We start from the raw sequence: 21,833 nt of genomic DNA on the forward strand, positions 1-21,833 counted from the left end.
TGGTCAGGTTTTTGGTATTTTTACATATTAATTTGGTTATTTTACGTCTTTTCCGGTAATTTTATGACGTTTTGGGTAATTTTTATGTCGTTATTTGGTCATTTTGCGTCTTAATTTCGTAAATTTGTGTCTTTTTTCGTAATTGTGTATTTTTGGGGGGCATTTTACGTCGCTATAAAGTAAATTTGTGTCTTTCTTTGGTCATTTTATGTTTTTTGGTAAGTTTGCGTGTTAAATTTGGTAATTTAACATCTTTTTTGGTAATTTTACATCTTAATTCGGTAATTTTATGACTTTTTTTGGTCATTTTGTGTCTTTAATTGGTCATTTTGTGTATTTTTTGGTGACGCAAATATGATACAAGGTCACAGTGAGTAAAATGTAAAAAGAGAATAGAAGTAAAGTAAAGTAAGTAAAAGTAACACCATGAAACAGCTTTTTGGGGTTTAAAGGGTTAATAAGAAGAAAGACACTGAAACCCCAAATGTACCCTGACCCAGTCACTGTGTGTGTGTGTGTGTGTGTGTGTGTGTGTGTGTGTGTGTGTGTGTGTGTAAAAATATATGTAAAAATATATATCTGTACAAAAAAAACAAAGTTTTCTTAATTTTACATTCAGCATTTTTTTTTTTACAATTTTTAACATGGAATTCACTGTCATTTAACATTGAAGACCAAATTGAATAATACTGTAAAAAAGAAAAAGAAAAAAATAATAATATGTGTGTGTGTGTGTATATGTATATATATATGTGATATAAACTATGTTTTTTACAGATTTCAACTTTTATTATTATAATCAAATAATTTCTTCAAAAATACAGATATATACAGTAATAAATATCGATATTCAAAAACATATATATATATCTGTAAAATAACTTTTTTTTTTACTTTGATTAAAGACAGGAACTTTTTGCAGTTTTTATTATTTTATTTTTTGATATAAATTATATTTTATTCAAATTAAAAACAAAGAAAGGTGTTTCTTTTTGGTAATTTTGTCTTTTTTCTGTTCATTTTTGTCTTTTTTCTGTTAATTTTTGTCTTTTTTGGTAATTTTGTGTCTTTTTTGGTAATTGTGTGTCTTTTCGATAAATTTTGTGTCTTTTGTGGTAATTTTTTTTAAACATTCATGACACTTATGGGGAACAGTCTTTATAAATATATAAATGCCATTTTAAATTCCAGTGTTAAAAACTCATTTATCAGATAAATTCAACTTTTTTTTCTGGTTTCTGTCGTTCTAACTGTGTTATTCTGCACAAAAACTGTTTGAGTTGTTCTGATTGAGCTGCAGGACTCAGAGATTTATAGAGATTTTATATATATTTCATATAAATTGCAGTGAAATAAAAGGAGCCAGAGGAAAGAATGTGAAACAGCAGGTTGGGGTTGGGAGGGTTAAATCACAGCAGCAGTCGTATCGTTATAACAGCTTTAATCATAAACAGAGAGAAGCGTCTAACGAGCGTTGGGAGGCCTGATGGCGGCGAGCAGTGACTCATCGTCTGGAGGCGGAGCCACAGAAAACACTTCCTGACTCTGATTGGCTTTGAAGGAAGCCACATCGGACGCTCTAATTGGCTTAGTGGAGCTTGAAAGTGAGCTGACGAGCTGCTTTGTGGACTCTCCGGCGTGTTCGGAGGATAATTCTCACTAATAAGTCGATTTTTTTTTCATTAACGAGGAGAGACTCAGTCCGACTCTGTCTGCTGTTTCTCTGGTTCATCTGCTGCAGGAACTGTTGCAACCAAGCACAATCTTTTTCTGTTCTCTTCTTTTCTTTTGTTTGTTTCTGTCAGTTTTTAATCCGCTTTAATCAGCTTTCATGGACGTGACAGACTGCATGTGTTCTCCTGCCAGATCCTGCAACAACAAAACAACAACAACAATACAAAAGATAAATTTAGAAAGACTGTTTTTCTCCCCTTGTCGTCTTCAGACGTCAACGACAACGTGGCGTTCTTCCTGTCGTCCAAAAAACACAAAAAAGACACAAAACCACCAATTAATGTGTAAAAATGACGGAAAAGAGACACAAAATGGCCAAAAGAGATGAAATTACCCCTAAAATAAAGATGTTGAAATGACAAAAAAAGGACAAAATGACCCAAAAAAATCAGAAAATAAACAAAAATTTTAAAAATGATAGAAAAATAGACAAAATGGCCAAAAAAGACACAAAATTGTCACAAAAAGATGTTAAAGGGCCCAAAAAAAACCACAATTTAATTTTTTTTTTTTAAAAAGAGACACAAAATGGCTAAAAGAGACAAAATGACCACATATAAGACATAAAAATGACAAAAAAGACATTGAACCAACAAAAACCAGAAAATGTGATGAAAACGATGATGAAGAAGGAAAAAAATGGCCAAAAAAGACACTAAATTACCACAAAAAAGACCTAAAAACTCCTTATCTTCTCTCCTTGTGGTGTCCAGACGTGAACGACAACGTGCCGTTCTTCCTCTCCTCCACCTACGAGGCCACGGTGCCTGAAGGAGCTCAGATCGGGACCTCGGTGGCTCAGGTCTCCGCCACCGACCTGGACTCTGGTCTCCACGGGATGGTGAGGGACACCAACACACTACCTTCCTCTTCTTCTTCTCCTTCTTCTTCTTCCTCTTCTTCTTCTTCTTCTTCTTCCTCTTCTTCTTCTTCTTCTTCTTCCTCTTCTTCTTCTTCTTCTTCTTCTTCTTCTTCTACTACTTATGTTTCTCCTCCTCCTCCTCCAGGTCCACTATGTGATCCTGAAGGACGAGAGCGGAGACTCTCAGTTCTTCAGCATCGACGCTCTCAGCGGCGTCATCGTTACCACGGCAACCTTCGACCGCGAGCAGAAAGCTTCCTACCTGATCGAGGTCCAATCACAGGACGGATCAGAGTCAGCCAGACCAGGACAACAGGGACAGCCCAACACTGGTAACACACACACACACACACACACACACACACACACAGCCCAACACTGGTAACACACACACACACACACACACACAGCCCAACACTGGTAACACACACACACACACACACACACACACACACACTGGTAACACACGCACACACACACACACAGCCCAACACTGGTAACACACACACACACACACACACACACACACACACTGGTAACACACACATATAAAATATAAAATCCCTTTTTGTGTCACTACTCTTCTAATTCACAACATGGGTCAAAAGTGATCCATATTCATTTTTTTGCTAAGTAGCTTGCTAAGCTAACTACTAAGCTAACTTCTTGGCTATGTATTTAGCTAAGTAGCTTGCTAAGCTAACTACTAAACTAACTTCTTGGCTATGTATTTAGCTAAGTAGCTTGCTAAGCTAACTACTAAGCTAACTTCTTGGGTACGTATTTAGCTAAGTAGCTTGCTAAGCTAACTACTAAGCTAACTTCTTGGCTACGTATTTATCTAAGTAGCTTGCTAAGCTAACTACTAAGCTAACTTCTTGGCTACGTATTTAGCTAAGTATCTTGCTAAGCTAACTACTTAGCTAACTTCTTGGGTAAATATTTAGCTAAGTAGCTTGCTAAGCTAACTACTAAGCTAACTTCTTGGCTACGTATTTAGCTAAGTAGCTTGCTAAGCTAACTACTAAGCTAACTTCTTGGCTACGTATTTATCTAAGTAGCTTGCTAAGCTAACTACTAAGCTAACTTCTTGGCTAAATATTTAGCTAAGTATCTTGCTAAGCTAACTACTAAGCTAACTTCTTGGCTACGTATTTAGCTAAGTATCTTGCTAAGCGAACTACTAAGCTAACTTCTTGGCTACATATTTATCTAAGTAGCTTGCTAAGCTAACTACTAAGCTAACTTCTTGGCTACGTATTTAGCTAAGTAGCTTGCTAAGCTAACTACTAAGCTAACTTCTTGGCTACGTATTTAGCTAAGTAGCTGGCTAAGCTAACTACTAAGCTAACTTCTTGGCTACGTATTTAGCTAAGTAGCTTGCTAAGCTAACTACTAAGCTAACTTCTTGGCTACGTATTTAGCTAAGTAGCTTGCTAAGCTAACTACTAAGCTAACTTCTTGGCTACATATTTATCTAAGTAGCTTGCTAAGCTAACTACTAAGCTAACTTCTTGGCTACGTATTGTCTCCAGACACGGCGTACGTCAGGATCTTCGTCACCGACGTCAACGACAACGCGCCGGCGTTCGTCCAGCCGGTGTACGAGGTCAGCGTGGAGGAGGACAAGGAGGTCGGCTTCGTCCTCATCACCGTCACCGCCAACGACGAGGACGAAGGTGAGACAGTCTGTCTGTCTGTCTCTCTCTCTCTCTGTCTGTCTGTCTCTCTGTCTGTCCTCTCTTCTGTTTCCTCCTTCTCTCATTTCATCTCTTCATCTTTTTGTATTGTTCTCCTCCTTCCCTTTCATCTTCTGTTCTCTTCTCCTCTACCAACTTCTCAGATCATCTTTTCTTTTGGTTCTTCTCTCTTTTTTCTCTTCATTTTTTCTTTGTTCTCTCTTTCTCTTACCGTCCTCCTCCCTTTACTCATCCTCTCCTCTCCTCCTCCTCCTCCTTCCTCCTTTCCTCTACTACCTACCTCGTTTCCTTTTCCTTTCATCTCCTAGCTCTCTTCTTGCTCCTCTCCCCTCCTCTTGTTCCCTAAACTCCTCTGCACTGATCTCCTCCTATCCTCCCTCAACTCCTCACTTCCTCTCCTCTTCTCCTCTCCCCCCTCTTCTCCTCTTCTCCTCTCACCTCCTCCTCCTCCTCCTCTCCTCTACTCTCTCCCTTTCTCTCCTCTCCTTTCCTTTCCTTTCCTCCCCTCCTCCTCCTCCTCTTCCTCCTATTTCTCTCTCTCTTCCTCTCCTCTCCCCTCATCCTCTCCTCCTCCTCCTCCTCCTCCTCCTTTCCTCTCCTCTCCTCTCCTCTCCTACCTTCCTCGTTTCCTTTTCCTTTCATCTCCTAGCTCTGTTCTTGCTCCTCTCACCTCGTCTTGTTCCCTAAACTCCTTGTGCAACTCCTTGCACTGATCTCCTCCTATCCTCCCTCAACTCCTCACTTCCTCTCCTTTCCTTTCCTTTCCTTTCCTTTCCTCTCCTCTCCTCTCCTCTCCTCTCCTCTCCTCTCCTCTCCTCCTCCTCCTCCTCCTCTTGCTGTCACAGCTCGTTAGTGAGTGTCGTTGCTCCCTTGAGGTCGTCTCTGTTGATGTTTGTCTCTTTGTTTGTGTTTGTCCCTCATTCCTCCTCCTCCTCCTCCTCCTCCTCCTCCGCTCTCCAACCAACAAGCAGCAGGAGGCGAGAAAAAACAACAAGTCTCTCTCTCTCTCTCTCTCTCCCTCTCTCTCTCTCTCTCTCTCTCTCTCTCTCTCTCTCTCTCTCTCTCCCCGTTAATGACGGCTGTTGGAGCCTCGGGGGTTTTCTTTTGTGAAGGAAAGAGAGAGTGACGTCTGATTATTTATTTTCTTTTTTTAATCTTTTAACCTTTTATTTGTTCTGTTCTCCTCATCCTTCGCTCCGCTCCGTCTCCACGTTCTCCTCTCTCGCTCTCTCGCTCTCTCGCTCACTCGCTCTCTCGCTCTCTCGCTCTGATTCCCTGAGGACGTCCCCAAACTTCACGCCGCTCGTCTCCAAACTTTTTCTTCCACAGTTTGATCAGATTTTTTAGAATCCAGCCATTTACTGTACGTGTTAAAAATAGAAACAGGAGGAGAGTTCAGACTGAACTCAGCTAACAACATGTGAGACTAAACAAAAGGAAGAAGAAGAAGAAGAAGCAGGATGGAGTTCAGCCAAACGTCTGAGAGTCGGAGGAGTGTTTCACTCTGTCGGCTGCAGGAGAACAGGCAGCGATGGACGGCTCAAAGAAACCCAGGAGACTAACATTATCAGAAGAGATCAGAAGAGACTCAAAATTACCACAAAAAATGATGTTTGAAGTACAAAAAAGACACAAAACAACCAAAATAAACAAAATAACCACAAGAAAACATATAAAAAGACAAAAAATTGTAAAAATGACAGAAAAGAGAACAAAATGGCGGAAAGAGATAAAATTACCACAAAAAAGACGTACAAATTACAAAAAATGACAAACTGACCCAAAAAAACAGAACATTACCAAAAAAGATATAAAATAACAGAAAAATACAAATTGACTAAAAAGGACACCAAATGGCCCAAAAAGATACAAACGAACCAGAAATGTGTAAAAATGACAGGAAAAAAAACAAAAATTGTAAATATGACAGAAAAGAGACACAAAATGGCCAAAAAAGAGGGTGGTTTTGGGTCATTTTGGTTGGTTTCGGTTGGTTTTGGGTCATTTTGGCTGGTTTCGGGTGGTTTTGGCTGGTTTCGGGTGGTTTTGGCTGGTTTCGGTTGGTTTTAGGTGGTTTTGGGTCATTTTGGTTGGCTTCGGTTGGTTTTGGGTGGTGTTGGGTGGTTTTGGTTTTTTTTGTGTGGTTTCAGTTGGTTGTGGGTGGTGTTGGGTGGTTTTGGGTTTTTTTGGGTGGTTTCGGTTGGTTTTGGGTGGTGTTGGGTGGTTTTGGTTGGTTTTGGGTGGTGTTGGGTGGTTTCGGTTGGTTTTGGGTGGTGTTGGGTGGTGCTGACAAACAACCTGTTCTGTCGTTCAGGTTGGAGATCTTGTTGTGATTTAGTCACATTTAAATCATTTAAATGTGATTCAAACTAAACACATTCTGACTGTGTGTCAGATGTTGCTGTGATGTTTCAGATGAATCTTAAATAACAGAATAATTGTGTTGAAGCTGTCAGATGTTTTTATGATTATAAACAGAAACTGAGGCTCTGACCACCACAGAGACTCCAGAGGTTTAAATCTGCTTTGCTTTATATTTCTCTGACTCTCAGCTGCTGTTTTTCTGTTTCTGTTAGTGTAATGTGCAGCAGTAGTTGTTGTTGTTGTCGTTGTTGTTGGTCTAGATTTAGTGTTTATTCCCGTCAGACGGATCCCTGAGAGCTCCAGGAAGACGCTGAACACGGATTAAGAAATGCTAAGGTAGCAAACTGCTGCTGATTCCTCCAACCGGAGACGTTTTATCCCCAGTCTGAGTCTCTCAGGGACCCCCCGCAGTCATTAACTAACACCCCAACACCCCCAACCACTGGGGGGCCACAACGAGTCACTTCAGCTTCAGACCCCAAAACCCTCAACAGGAGACCATCCCTGCTGAGTCAGCACTCAGATACATTAAAACTAGCTGAGGCGTCATAAAGATTATTAATGGAAACATTTCCACCAGTCACATGACTAATGTACACTGGAAGAAAAGTAAATAAAATCTGCCGGCAAAAGTTAGTTTAAAGAGTTGTTAAAATAAAGTAAATATCTGTATTTTAAAATATAAATATGTAGAATAACACAAAAGACACAAAATGGCTTAAAAAAATTACCCAAAAGACACAAAATTGATAAAAAAAAGACACAAAATGACCAAAAAATATGTAAAAATGACCAAAAAAGAGACAAAATTAACAAAAAAAATTAAAAATTATATTTAAAAAAATGGCTAAAAAGACACAAATCTAAAAAAAAGACACAAAATGGTTAAAAAAAAATAAAATAAACAAAAATATGTAAAAAATAAAAATAAATAAAAAAGAAGAAGAAAAAAAACATGAAAGGAAACAAAATCACCAAAAAAATGTAAAAATTAACAAAGAAGGCAGAAATGGCTAAAAAAAAAAGACAAAGAATTACCAAAAAAGACACAAAATATGTAAAAATGACAAAAGAAAAAAGAAAAAGACGAGAAACATAAATGTAAAATAATACAGTAAATTTCAGGGGAAAAAAACTTTTTTCTTTCAGTGTAGAGGACACCCAACAAACATTTAGTGAAGGACAAACACATCGTCAGTAGTGTTTTAGTATCACATACTCTCTGTATATAATATATATATATATATATATATATATATATATATATATATATAATATATATATATAGGAGGTGTGGTGTGTTAGTGTGAAGGAGAAGGAGGTGAAAGAGTTAAAATCCAATCTGAGGTTTGATGATCTGAGCCGTAAACTCACCTGAAGGTTTTATCCTCCGACTGCACCGTCACCTTGGCTGCAGTGTGTGTGTGTGTGTGTGTGTGTGTGTGTGTGTGTGTGTGTGTGTGTGTCTGACAGGTGTTGGAGCACCAGTGACCTTCCGTCCAGACATAAACAGGAGGTCAGACAAACACAACCACACACACACATTCCTGCTTTTATTTCAGTCGGAATAATCAAAGGTGTGTGTGTGTGTGTGTGTGTGTGTGTGTGTGTGTGAGGGGGGTGTTTCCTAAAGCTGATTAGGCGCAGCAGCAGCAGCTTTTGTCGTGTTTTCTGGATCCGTTCGGTCCTCCGAGTGGAAAATGTGCCGAACTAAGAGCGTCTGGTAATGAGATCAAGAGACGTTTTTATAATTCCGCTGAGTTTGGTGTTTCAGTTTAGTGTCGCCCCGGGGTTTAACACACACACACACACACACACACACACACACACACACACACACAAGCTGCCGCAGTGAGGCTGAGTGATACTGAGGGGTGAGTGTGAGTGTGTGTGTGTGATTGCTCATATAATAATGTGTGTTATACTGCAAACACAAGCTAATGATGATGACTGAGTCAAACAGAATAATGTGTTATGATGAATAAAGGTGAAAGGTCACTAGCATTGGAGCGATTCTGCAGACAGTATCCATTCATTCGTTAAGATAAGACTTTTATTCTGAAATACATGCAGGAAAATGTAAAGAAAAGATACAAAATTACCAAAATATATGTAGAAATGACAAAAAGGCACAAAATGGCTAAAAAAAATAAAATAAACTCAAATAGAATAAAACGTGAAAATAAATAAAGGTGAAAAGTAACTAAATACACCTCTCAAATATGCTGATGTGATGATTTGACAGTAGATGATGTCACAGGCATGAAAATATATTTTTTTAACTTCAAAATAACTTAGTAGATGATGTCATATTTTCAATCAAAAGACACAAAATGGCAAAAAAAGCCTCAAAATGACAACAAAAATCCACACAAAATGACCAAAAGAAACAAAAATACCCAAAATGATGTAAAAATGGCAACAGCAAAAAAAGGACACAAAATGGCTAAAAAAAGATGCATTACCCAAAAAAATTTAAAAAATGTAAAAATGACAAAACAACATACGAAATGGCTAAAAAGACACACAATTACCAAAAGACACAAAAACTCAAACTGTGCAAAACAAAATTATGCCAGTCCCTGACGGACTTTGTCGCTCTTTATACCAAATACACTCTCACAGCAGAAGAGAAAAATAACCTATTGTACTTTTAAAAAAAGGATAATTCTTTCTTTAGCTTGTAGTTAAGGGTCTAAGGCTCACATTGAGTAATTTGCAGGCCCATATTGTTATTTATGAGGCCAAATTTTTTGATTCATCTATTCACCAACTCACTGTCGGACTTTGTCGCTCTTTATACCAAACACACACAGACACAGTGAGCATAAATCTTTCTTCAGCTTGTACTCAAGGGTCAAAAGTCCACATTAAGTTGTTTGCAGGCACATATTGTTAATTATTAGGGCATATTGCTTTAATCATTTATTCATCAACTCTCTGCCAGACTTTGTCACTCTTTATACCGAAAACACACAACCATCCACTCACAGTGGGGGAAAAAAAAGGTCTTTCTTCAACATGGAGTCCAGGCCCAAAAGTACACAGTGAGTAATTTGCAGGCACATATTATTATTTATGAGGCCATTTTTTTTAATTCATCCATAAACTCCCTGCTGGACTTTGTCGCTCTTTCTACCAAACACACTCAAAAACAGTGGAAGAAATAAACACTTTGTACCTCATCAAAGAGGCATAAATCTTTCTTTAGCTTGTAGTCAATGGCCAAAAGTACATATTGTTAATTATGAGGTCATATTTTTTGATTCATCATCATTTTTATGCATATTTCCCAACTTTTGATTCATCCATCTACTAACTCCCTGACGGACTTTGTCACTCTTGATACCAAACACACACTCACGGTGGAAGAAAAAACACTTTGTACCTTTTTAAAGACGCATAAATCTTTCTTCAGCTTGTAGTCAAGGACCAAAGGTTCACATTGAGTAATTTTCAGGCTCATATTGTTAATCATGAGGTCATATTTATCCCAGAATCTCCCATCTGAAACCTGCAGTGCTTCATGTTTCTCCCTCGTCGCCACTCTGGGTTTCTGCCCAGTTCAGCCGACTGAATTTAAAAAGGCTCCAGTATCTCTAGCAGCCATCTGAGTCCACAACATGTGATACATTTCCTAATGCGGGTTCTTAAATCCAGATGAAACTTTCCTCCAGTGATGAGCTGAAGTCCTTCAGAGTCGACCTGCAGTCAGCGCTCAGGGAACACTTCCCCTCCGGACCACATCTGACCTGGGGGGGGGGCTCCTGCCAGGCTCCGAATTAAATCAGCCCTATCCCCCAGTGTGTGTGTGTGTGTGTGTGTGTGTGTGTGTGTGTGTGTGTTAAGAGGGCAACACCATATGGCCAGACTGATCATTAGGGAGGCTGCCGGAGGCACAAAACCGCTGGAGCTACTCCCCTCACACACATTTACACACACACACTCACATTCACACACACACACACACACACACACACACACACACACACACTCACATTTACACACACACACTCACATTTACACACACACACTCAGAGCCACGGTGTCACGACAGATCGTGCTCGGAGGCTGTGACGGACCGCTGCACTTAAGCTTCTCCTCGTACACACACACACACACACACACACACACACACACACACACACTCTCTCCGGTGTGGTAATGAAGGTCCTCCATGTCTCTACAGATGGTGTTTGTCTCCTAAAGTCTCCTTGGAGCCGGTAAACAGAGAGCAGGCCGGAGCCTGACAGACCTGCCTCTGGGCCCCCAACATGCATCTGGATGGGTGTGTGTGTGTGTGTGTGTGTGTGTGTGTGTGTGTCTGCATTTCTTCACTTCATCAGGAGAGGAGGAAGTGAGGAGATAAGAACTGAGGAAAGAGAATTTTAGTGAAAATGAGGAGGAGAAAGCAGCAAGAAAAGAGGAGTTTAGGGATCAAGAGGAGGAGAGAGGAGCAAGAAGAGAGCTAGGAGATGAAAGGAGGAAGGAAAGGAGGAAGTGAGGAGACAAGGGAGGAGATAAGGACTGAGGAAAAGAGTGGAAAAGAGGAAGAGAAAGGAGCAAGATGAGAGGAGGATAGGAGGAGATCAGTGCAAGGAAAGAGGAGTGTAGGGAACAAGAGGAGGCGAGAGAAGGTAGAAGAGAGGAAAGGAGAGGAGGAAGTGAGGAGAGGAGGGAGGTTGGAGGAGATAAGGATTGAGGAAAGAGGAGCTAGGGAACAAGAGGATGAGAGAGGAAATAAAAAGAGAGGAGGAGACGAGGACTGAGGAAAGGTACATTTAGGGAAAATGAGGAGGAGAGAGGAACAAGAAGAGAGGAGGAAGTGAGGAGTTGAGGGAGCATAGGAGGAGATAAGTGTAAGGAAAAAGGAGTTTAGGGAACAAGAGGAGGAGACAGAAAGTTGAAGAGAGGAAAGGAGAGGAGGGAGTGAGTAGAAGAGGAAGGATAGGAGGAGATAAGGACTGAGGAAAAGAGGAATTTAGTGGAAATGAGGAGGAGAAAGGAGCAAGATGAGAGGAGATCAGTGCAAGGAAAGAGGAGTTAAGGGAACAAGAGGAGGAGAGAGAAGGTAGAAGAGAGGAAAGGAGAGGAGGAAGTGAGGAGAAGAACGAGGTTGGAGGAGATAAGGATTGAGGAAAGAGGAGCTAAGGGAACAAGAGGATGAGAGAGGAAATAAAAAGAGAGGAGGAGACGAGAACTGAGGAAAGCATCAAGAAGAGAGAGGAGGAAGTGAGGAGTTGAGGGAGGATAGGAGGAGGTAAGTGCGATAAGGAGAGAGGAGTTTAGGGAACAAGAGGAGGAGAGAGGAAAGGAGAGGAGGAAGTGAGGAGAAGAGGAAGGTTGGAGGAGATAAGGACAGAGGAAAGAGGAGCCTTGGAGACTGAGGCTATATTTTATTTTCTATATTTTTGCATACTTTCATAAATTCCCCTTTTAAGGGAACTTACATAAAACATAATATTAAAGTGTTTGATATGTAAATGTGCAGAACAAACTCAGCGTTCAGGAGAGTGAAGCCACATTTGTCCTACAGCAATGTTTGAAGAGATGATTTGGCCCAAAGGCTGAAAAAAAATTAATTCTGCTTTTTAAAATTCTTCAAATCTCTTATGAAATCAAACCTTTACTCAGGTGTTTGGGTGCTTGAAATGAATTCACCAAAGTCTAAGGTTCACAAAAGTGGTGAAATATATGAATAAAATAGTAGAAAAATGTAAAATAAATGTCTTAAATTAAATTTTGTCATTTGCCATACAGCTTCATGGGGTGTGTGCAAATGAAAAATGAACATTGCACCAGTTTTTTTTTTCTCCAAACCAGATATTTACTATATAAAGAGAGAAAATGAATCCTCCCTTCGCTTTAAAGCCAAATATGTCCACTTCCTAAAAAAATGCGATAAAACTTAACAGATTATTATTGTTTTTTTGTTTTTTTATATAAAATACATCAGTGATAGAGTAACCAAACTGGCTTCTTAAGGGTTAAAATGCCAAAAATGTTTAAACATTTGTTAGTTTTGAACAGGGCGGAAGTTGTTTAAGAGATTTATGCAGAAAAAAGTAGAAGAAAATATATAAATCTGTAAAGTATTTATCACGTTTTTTGGAAGTGGACATGTCTGCCATCTAGTGGCCAGAAAGAGTTTTACATTTTAAATCTGACACGACACAAAAACTAAAAATGCATCAAAATCAATTTTGTTGCTAATCTTTGACATATCCAAGGCCCCAATTAAAAAAATATTTATTATATGGAAAATAGTTAATCATTTTTGTTTGTTTTTTCTTTGAAAAATAGTGACATCATGCAATCAAACTGGCATTTAAAGGGTTAAAAACGCCAAAAATCTTTGAATGTTTGGTAGTTTTGAGTAAGGTGGAAGTTGTTTAAGAGATTAATGCAAAAAAAGTAGAAAAAAATATGAATCTGTAAAGTTTTTATGGCGTCTTTTTGGACATTTTCATCCTTAATGTAGTGAATTCAAGTGTTTTTAGTCATTAGATGTTGGAGCAGATCTGAATCACAGAGCAGATTATTTTTCACGTTTGTTCTCAGTGAGAGAAAGTGTTGGACCTTGCCGGAGGTCTTCACTCCTCAGAGACACGAGACTGTCTGTTTATTTACACCAGACTTCTAATAAACAAAACATCCTGTGTAATCTCATGAATGTGACACAACAACATGAGGAAACATTGAGCTGTCCGTCACCGCCCACACCGGGGCTCTTATTGTGAAAAGACACTTTTTTTTTGTCTTTTTTTTTGAGTGATATTGGAGCAGATTTCCATGCAGCAGAAAAACAAGTGTTTGATTGGCAGCAGGAACATGCACATACACATGTACACACACACGCACACACACACGCACACACACACACACACACACACACACACACACACACAGTGATGACCCGTGTGGACAGCTGCAGCAGATATCAAAAATTTGGGAGGAAAACATGCGTCTGTCTCACAGAGGGGCTCATTAGAGGTCTCACACACACACACACACACACACACACACACACACACTTGTAACCCTTATATACCCAAATGTCTGTGTTTCTTTGCTTCTCTGCTCGCCATCTTTGATTCCTTCCTCTCGTCTTTTCACCACAAAGATTTATAGAAAAAAAAAATCTGTGCATCTTCACAACAGCAGCTAGCCGCTAACCTGCTATAGCCTGGCTAACGCTAACCCTACATCACAAATGAGATCTAGTCTGGAGACCAGCCGTTCATTTCTCCGTAGAGGAGGTGTGGTTTACGACCCTCCGGAGCCGTTTATTGGGCGCTTAGATTGTCTATCAAAGCGTCTGTAGGTAGCTCTTAGCCAACGATGCCGCCGAATGATTATCGCCGTTTGTGCAAAATATATATGAAGGAAGAAGGACACTCCATATGCACTCTTCAGACAGATATATATTTTTCCAAAAAAACAACGAGCATATCAGAGAGGTTAGCATTATTAGGAGTGATAGTCGCCCAAGAGTCCACAGCCACAACGACCGCGGTCTCACTAAACCCTGTTAGCTTAGCCGCTAACAGTGCTAATTGGTACATTAGACTTTTGCCAAATCCTGTTTCTCAGTAAGGCTAAAACATCTTTTTTGGGGGTGATAAAGGAGTGTAAAGCCAAACGTTCTTCTTCTTTTAAAATAAACGTTGTCTCTAAACTATCTAGAACACTTTCTACAGCTAGATCCACAGAGAGCTTGGCGTCTGCTGCAGCCATGTTGGATCCGTAAGAAAACTACAAGCTTCTGTCTGTCCAATAGTACGCGTCATCGTCTCTCCGTCCCTCCTCGTTCTGTGATTGGATATCTAAAGCAGGATAAGAATCAGACATGGACGCCATGCTGCCTTGCAGTTCCAAACCAAATCGAGCGTGCAAGGCATCATGGGTAAACCCAGGGCTACTTCCCCTAGAACGCAGATTTCTGGTGTTATCGGTCCAGTCTACGAGCTAAAACCAGTTTGATCTGAATCAAACCAACTAAACTGGTTTGTTGTACATGGACTTTATTTTGGCGGGTCACTGAGGTGTATTAACAGCTCCCCTCGCCTTACTGATCACTTTCTACGGAGAAACATGAAGAGAAGGAGTTGTTCCCTTTCTGCCTTCACTCTCTCCATCATTCTTCTGCAGTTCTTTCTGGCCCTCTTGTCCTTAAAGGGTAGTAAATTTAAATACACTGTATTATAGACCCATTAGAAAAATTGAAATTTTAACTCCAAAATATATCAAGAAAAAAACCCTCTTCCAAAAACCATGCCATTTGCAGTATCACAGCTAAAGTTACTGCCAAAACAAAAGTGAAAAAGGACAAATTTGGTTGAAAGCGTCCCTCGAGTGACACCAGAAGGTTAACAGTCAGCTGGTCTCCACTTCCTCCTCCAGGCGCCAACGCCAAGCTGCGCTACCAGATCACGGCGGGGAACGCCATGGGGACCTTCGACGTGGAGCCCGAGGTGGGCACCATCTTCGTGGCCCAGCCGCTGGACTACGAGCTGGAGCAGCGCTACGAGCTGCGGCTGGTCGCCTCCGACGGGAAGTGGGAGAACGAGACGCTGGTGGTGGTTCAGGTGGTCAACCGCAACGACGAGGCGCCCGTCTTCAGCCAGACGGAGTACCACGCCGCCGTGACCGAGGAGCTCACGCAGCTGCCCGTCTTCATCCTGGAGGTCAGAGCTCACGTTTGTATTCACTTAAACTAAGTTTAAACATAGTTTAAACGTAGTTAAAAGGAGTTTAAGAGGTTTAATATGGCAGCAAAACTCACTCCAGACGTGTTTATTAATGTGAGTTTTTTGACCATATCATCATATTTTTGCATATTTTCCAACTTCCAACTTAGATGGAAGCCATAATTGTGAAATTCCTGCAGATTTTTTCTGCATAAACCTCTAAAACAATGTCCGCCCTGCTCAAAACTACCAAATGTTTTAACATTTTTGGCATTTTAACCCTTTAAATGCCAGTTTGATTGCTTTTTCAAAGAAAAAACACAAAACATTGAGTTAATTTCCAAATAACAAATATTTCTTGCCTGGGACATTTGTTTTTATCACAGTCTTGGACATGTCAAAGATTAGCGACAAGTGAGTATTTTGACCAGATCATAATTTTTTGGCATATTTTCCAACTTCTAACTTAGATGGAAGCCATAATTGTGAAATTCCTGCTGTTTTTTTAACAGCTGATCAGTCATGTGAATTAAATGTTTCAGAACTTATTCAGGAAAAGTTTTTCCATCTACTGTTTAGTGCATTAACTATTTTTCAGGAAGAAAAATACAAAAGCCATCTCAAGCAAGTGTAAAAACTTTTATGCACATGCAAAAGTTTTATCCAATGTTTGTGTTTCCATCACATTTTTCTCATGAGAATCTTGTGTAGCAGAGAAATTCATTGATGGAAACACGGCTTGTAATTCTTTCCACTTTTTTCCACATTTTCCCTTTTTTGCCGCCCAGCTACATGTAAAGTTTAATCTTTTCCCCCAAATCAATTCAGTAAATTTGCATGTCACGTCTCTGTTATTGTTAAATCTGAACATCTGAGCAAAAAAATCCAAATTGAGCATCAAGACCTGCAGCGTGAACGGAGCTGAAGTCGATCTAACTTGAACTGTCCTCTCCCCTTAGCCCAGTGCATGCTGGGATACGCTGCAGCCCCCGTGTGACCCTGCAGATACAGAATGTTTTAATAGCATGTTTTCTGTTTCCCGTGTTAAGCTCTAAATAAAAACCCCGATCAGGTGTCTGATAGAAATCTAAACATGAGGAAGCAGCAGCAGCTTGTTGTGAAAAGTGTCACTTTCTATCAGCAACATGTGAAGGTGTATCAGGTTTAACACCGACAAATCTAATAATGTTGGTCACGCTGCAAACGGAGAGCTGAAGCACCCGGAGCGACGCCTCACAGCTCACTAACACAACACATGTGGACACACTGTTTCACACAGTATCACATTCAACAGAGCCACAAACCTGCAGACAGACAGACAGGAAGGAACCAGGAACTGAGATTTTATTATTGTCGATGTATTAGATTCAAAGTGTTTTACAGAAGGAATTAGGGATGTATTCTTTCATCAAAAGCCATAAATAAACTACAATTTTGTCATTTTTTGATGAACAAAAAGTATAAATCTGGGTATGTATGATTGTAAAAAAACCTTCAGAATATAGTCAGGAATAAAACTGGTCAGTTTGGTGTCTGTAAGTGGAGCTGAAGTTGAGATTTATGAGAAAAAACTCATTTCGAGAAAACGGCCTTTATAGGTCTTTATACTATACGTTTTTAATAGAAATTACTTTTTGAAGACGACTTATTTAATCTAATTTATTGCAACAACAATATAGAACATGCAAAACAAATAATTGTTGTTATTATTGTCATTATTGTGCAGGAGAGTGGGAGCTTTGCTACATACTGCAATAGACAATAACTTTTAGTGAATTTAACCGTATCGGTCGTGCTGCAAGCTAAGAGGTGAAGCAGCCCGGAGCAACACTTCAACAATGAGACATTGTTTCACACAATATCACATTCAACAGACCCAGAAACCTGCAGACAGACAGACAGACAGACAGACAGACAGACAGGAAGGAACCAACCAGGAAGTTCAGAAAGTCGGTCGACCTTCTTCTTCGGCTTTCATGCTCCTTTTGTCACACCTTTCCCCGGTAATTCACGGTAATGTGCGTGTGTCGCCGAGCTAAATCAGATTAGAGAGGTGGAAGTGATCGGAGAGTTTTCCCCAAGAAAAAAAAACAGGTTTTTATACAATACGTTTTTAATAGAATGTCCTGCTTATCCTACTGCCCCCGCGACCCGGCCCCGGATAAGCGGGACGACATTAAAGAACATGTAAAACACATAATATTGTGCAGGAGAGTGGGAGCTTTACTACACGCTGCAACAGAATGATAACTTTCAGTGAATTTAACAATCTGATAGGGGAAATACTGTCTAAGGCCATAAAAGAGATTCCTTTTCGTCATGTTTTCAGGAAAAAAATGTATAAATCAACTGGTCAGTTTGGTGTCTGTTAGTAGAGCTGAAGTTGAGATTTTTGAGAAAAAAATAATTTTGAGAAAACGGCCTTTATAGGTCTTTATACAATACGTTTTTAATAGAAATTACTTTTTGAAGACGACTTATTGAATCTAATTCATTGCAACACCAATATAGAACATGAAAACTCTAATACGCCACATATGTGGGACATTATTTCACACAATATCACATTCAACAGACAGACAGACAGACAGACAGACAGACAGGAAGGAACCAACCAGGAACCTCAGAAAGTCGGTCGACCTTCTTCTTCGGCTTTCATGCTCCTTTCGTCACACCTTTCCCCAGTAATTCTCGGTAATGTGCGTGTGTCGCCGAGCTAAATCAGATTAGAGAGGTGGAAGTGATCGGAGAGTTTTCCCCCGTCAGAGCGCCGCGTGTCACCTCCCCCCCCGCCCTTCCCCCTCACCTCCTCCCCACCTCCTCCTCGCCTCCTGGAATTGATTTGATGTACGCTGGGTTCCTCTCCAGAGTCTCCTCCTCCTCCTCCTCCCGACCCGGGCCGCTCTGAGCCCCGTGTGTTAATACAATCCAGCAGATAGGGGAACGGAGGGTGAAAATCCAATTTGAAATGAATATTTCCTGACTTCACCTGCGCGGCGGCAGCCTCCTCTGTGACGCCGCGACCGCTCATCTTCAATATTGTCTACCTGCATCACGCTGTCAGGGGGGAGCGCCAACAAGGAGGAGGATGAAGAGGAGGAAAACTTCAAAGGCTTCTGTAAACAAACCCTCCAGTGAGGAAAAAGAGGAGAAGAAAGGCTAAAAAAAAGTGTACTTTTTTCTCTTCTTGCTTTTGTTGGCGTCTATTAACTTTTAATTGCGTTGGTTGTCGCGGTGACAGATGTGAGCGCTGGCGTCCCCTCTGATAGCAGCCAGGCAGGTTAATTAAGCAAACAGGACAAACAGCAGCAGAGGAATGTTTATTCCCTGAGAGCTGCAATCAGCTCCCCGCCGCCTCCCCCACTGCTCCTCCTGACATTTGTACATAATGAAAATGAAAAAGCAATTCGACTGTTTTTTTGATAAGGAAAAAAAACAAAACAAAACAGAACAAAAAACGGTTCCTTTAAAGTGTTATTCAATTGAAGTTAAAAAGTCAATGTTGCCGCTTTGACCAGCTCACTAAAAAAAAAAAAAAAAAAAGTGAAAGTCAGCGAGCATGTTTCATTACTCGTATAATGAAATCCATTTTATTACCAAGACAATGTGCTGCTGCTGCTCTGTGGGGGATTGTTTTAACATATTGGTTGTTTTTGAATGTGTCTGGAAGACTTTTTAACTATGTAAGCAGTTATAAGAGTCACTTTTCTCTGTTGTTATTCTCAATAAATCATCTAGTTTTTAAGAGGAAAAGCGTTTCATACACTGCAAATTATTTGTTTCTTACCAGGATAACAAAAAAAAACTTTAGAGATTTAGAAGTGTGAGATAATTTATCTTGTTTTAAGAGTTAATTCATTTTTTTAAGTGTTCAACATGCTTATTTCTAGATTTAATAATCTTAATTTAAGAAATCTTGTAAAGTGTCCATGCAGCAAGATCATTTCACTCAGATTTAGTGTTTTTATCTTGTTTTTAGATACACATTTTTTGCAGTTACACAAAAGCAATTCACATATTTTAGATCAAGTCATTTAAGGTAGAAAAACCGCATTACAATCACCATAAATTAAAAGATAGAACACGTTTGGATGAGTGCTTAAAGCCTAAAATTATACTTTTAACTTCTGATTGTCTACTGGAGTCTACCATAGTCTACCATAGTCTACCGGAGTCTACCGGAGTCTACCATAGTCTACCGGAGTCTACCGGAGTCTACCATAGTCTACCGGAGTCTACCATAGTCTACCATAGTCTACCGGAGTCTACCGGAGTCTACCATAGTCTACCGGAGTCTACCATAGTCTACCATAGTCTACCGGAGTCTACCGGAGTCTACCATAGTCTACCATAGTCTACCGGAGTCTACCATAGCCTACCATAGTCTACCGGAGTCTACCATAGTCTACCATAGTCTGCCATAGTCTACCGGAGTCTACCATAGTCTACCACAGTCTACCGGAGTCTACCATAGTCTACCATAGTCTACCGGAGTCTATCATAGTCTACCATAGTCTACCATAGTCTACCGGAGTCTACCATAGTCTACCATAGTCTACCGGAGTCTACCATAGTCTACCATAGTCTACCATAGTCTACCGGAGTCTACCATAGTCTACCATAGTCTCATAGTCTACCGGAGTCTACCGGAGTCTACCATAGTCTCATAGTCTACCATAGTCTACCGGAGTCTACCATAGTCTACCATAGTCTACCGGAGTCTACCATAGTTTACCATAGTCTACCGGAGTCTACCATAGTCTACCATAGTCTACCGGAGTCTACCATAGTCTACCATAGTCTCATAGTCTACCGGAGTCTACCATAGTCTACCATAGTCTCATAGTCTACCGGAGTCTACCATAGTCTACCATAGTCTACCGGAGTCTACCATAGTCTACCATAGTCTCATAGTCTACCTGAGTCTACCATAGTCTACCGGAGTCTACCGGAGTCTACTGGAGTCTACCGGAGTCTACCATAGTCTACCATAGTCTACCATAGTCTACCGGAGTCTACCGGAGTCTACCATAGTCTACCATAGTCTACCATAGTCTACCATAGTCTCATAGTCTACCGGAGTCTACCGGAGTCTACCGGAGTCTACTGGAGTCTACCGGAGTCTACCATAGTCTACCATAGTCTCATAGTCTACCGGAGTCTACCATAGTCTACCGGAGTCTACCGGAGTCTACCGGAGTCTGCTGGAGTCTACCGGAGTCTACCATAGTCTACCATAGTCTACCGGAGGCTGAGAGGTTTGTGTGGTAAAAGAAATCAGAAATGTCTCATTTTGGATTATTTTCTTGTCCTTTCTAGGTTTCCGCCACAGATCCGGACCAGGAGGCCGACCAGACCGCCCTGCGCTACTCCCTCCATGGCCAGGGCGCCGGTGGTGAGTTCACCATCGACGAACGGACGGGAAGAATCTACGCCCAGCGGCGCCTGGACCGCGAGGAGCGCCCGGCCTGGAGGTTCCTCGTCCTCGCCACAGACGAGGGCGGGGCGGGACTCACGGGGTTCGCCGACGTGCTGTTGGAGGTCCGAGACGTCAACGACAACGCGCCCTTCTTCCCGTGCCCGGCGCTGGAGGTCGACGGGTGTTTTGTCGGGCAAGTGCCTGAGAACTCGCCGGCCGACACCTCGGTCATGGAGATGCGCGCCATGGACCTGGACGACCCCAACGAGGGCAAGAACGCCATGCTGACCTACAGCATCATCAAGAACGTACGCAACGAGATCAACCTCAACCTGTTCTCCATCAACGCCAGCACCGGCACCATCTACACCGTGCTGCGCTCCCTCGACCGCGAGGCGGAGCAGCGCTACCTGGTGGTGGTGGAGGCGAGGGACGGAGGGGGGTTGGCGGGGACGGGGACGGCCACCATCATGGTTTCAGACGTCAACGACCATCCCCCCGTCTTCACCCAGAGGCTCTACAGCGCTCAGGTGAGGCCACAAGAAAACTTGTACACTGAAAAAAAGGGATTTTTTGGAGTGTTATTATTATTTCAATCAATCTATATCAATTCTACAAAGAAATACGAATTCAGTGCTTTTACTTTAAAATAGCAGTTTTTCAGTAAATTTTCGTTTTTTCTGTAGTGCATTACTTAGTGATTGTTTGTTATTATGTGTCCTCAGTTTTATCTGTAAATTGAATCATTAATTCCAAGTAATATTCACTAAACCAGTTCATTGGCTTCATTAGTTGATATTTCCAAGTAAAATGTAATGTAAAATGAAATCAGTGAATCTGCAGTTTACTTGTGTATTTTAATTTTTTTTTTAAAGTGGTTCTATTAAATAAATATTACTTAGAAACAGCCTGAGTAAAGATTACAAACACTTTCTGTGTGGAAAAACTTGCCTATCCATCCATCCATCCATCCATCCATCACTCTATCCATCCACCCATCCATCCATCTCTTTATCCTTTAGAATCGATTTAAATTCACCGATTGTGATCAACTCAGACAATTT

At 40.8% G+C, this 21,833-nt stretch overlaps 1 protein-coding gene across 1 annotated transcript in view; it reads left to right on the forward strand.

Moving 5' to 3' along the window:
• Window positions 1-21,833, forward strand: part of si:dkey-22o22.2 (neural-cadherin) — a 96,172-nt gene that overhangs the window by 38,991 nt on the left and 35,348 nt on the right. The window contains 5 exon segments of the mRNA XM_059339069.1: window positions 2,448-2,575; window positions 2,742-2,928; window positions 4,132-4,275; window positions 15,064-15,347; window positions 20,670-21,299. Of these exon segments, the coding sequence (XP_059195052.1) occupies window positions 2,448-2,575; window positions 2,742-2,928; window positions 4,132-4,275; window positions 15,064-15,347; window positions 20,670-21,299 (1,373 nt within the window).

This window comes from Centropristis striata, chromosome 8 (genome assembly GCF_030273125.1).
Source record: "Centropristis striata isolate RG_2023a ecotype Rhode Island chromosome 8, C.striata_1.0, whole genome shotgun sequence".
NCBI lineage: Eukaryota > Metazoa > Chordata > Actinopteri > Perciformes > Serranidae > Centropristis > Centropristis striata.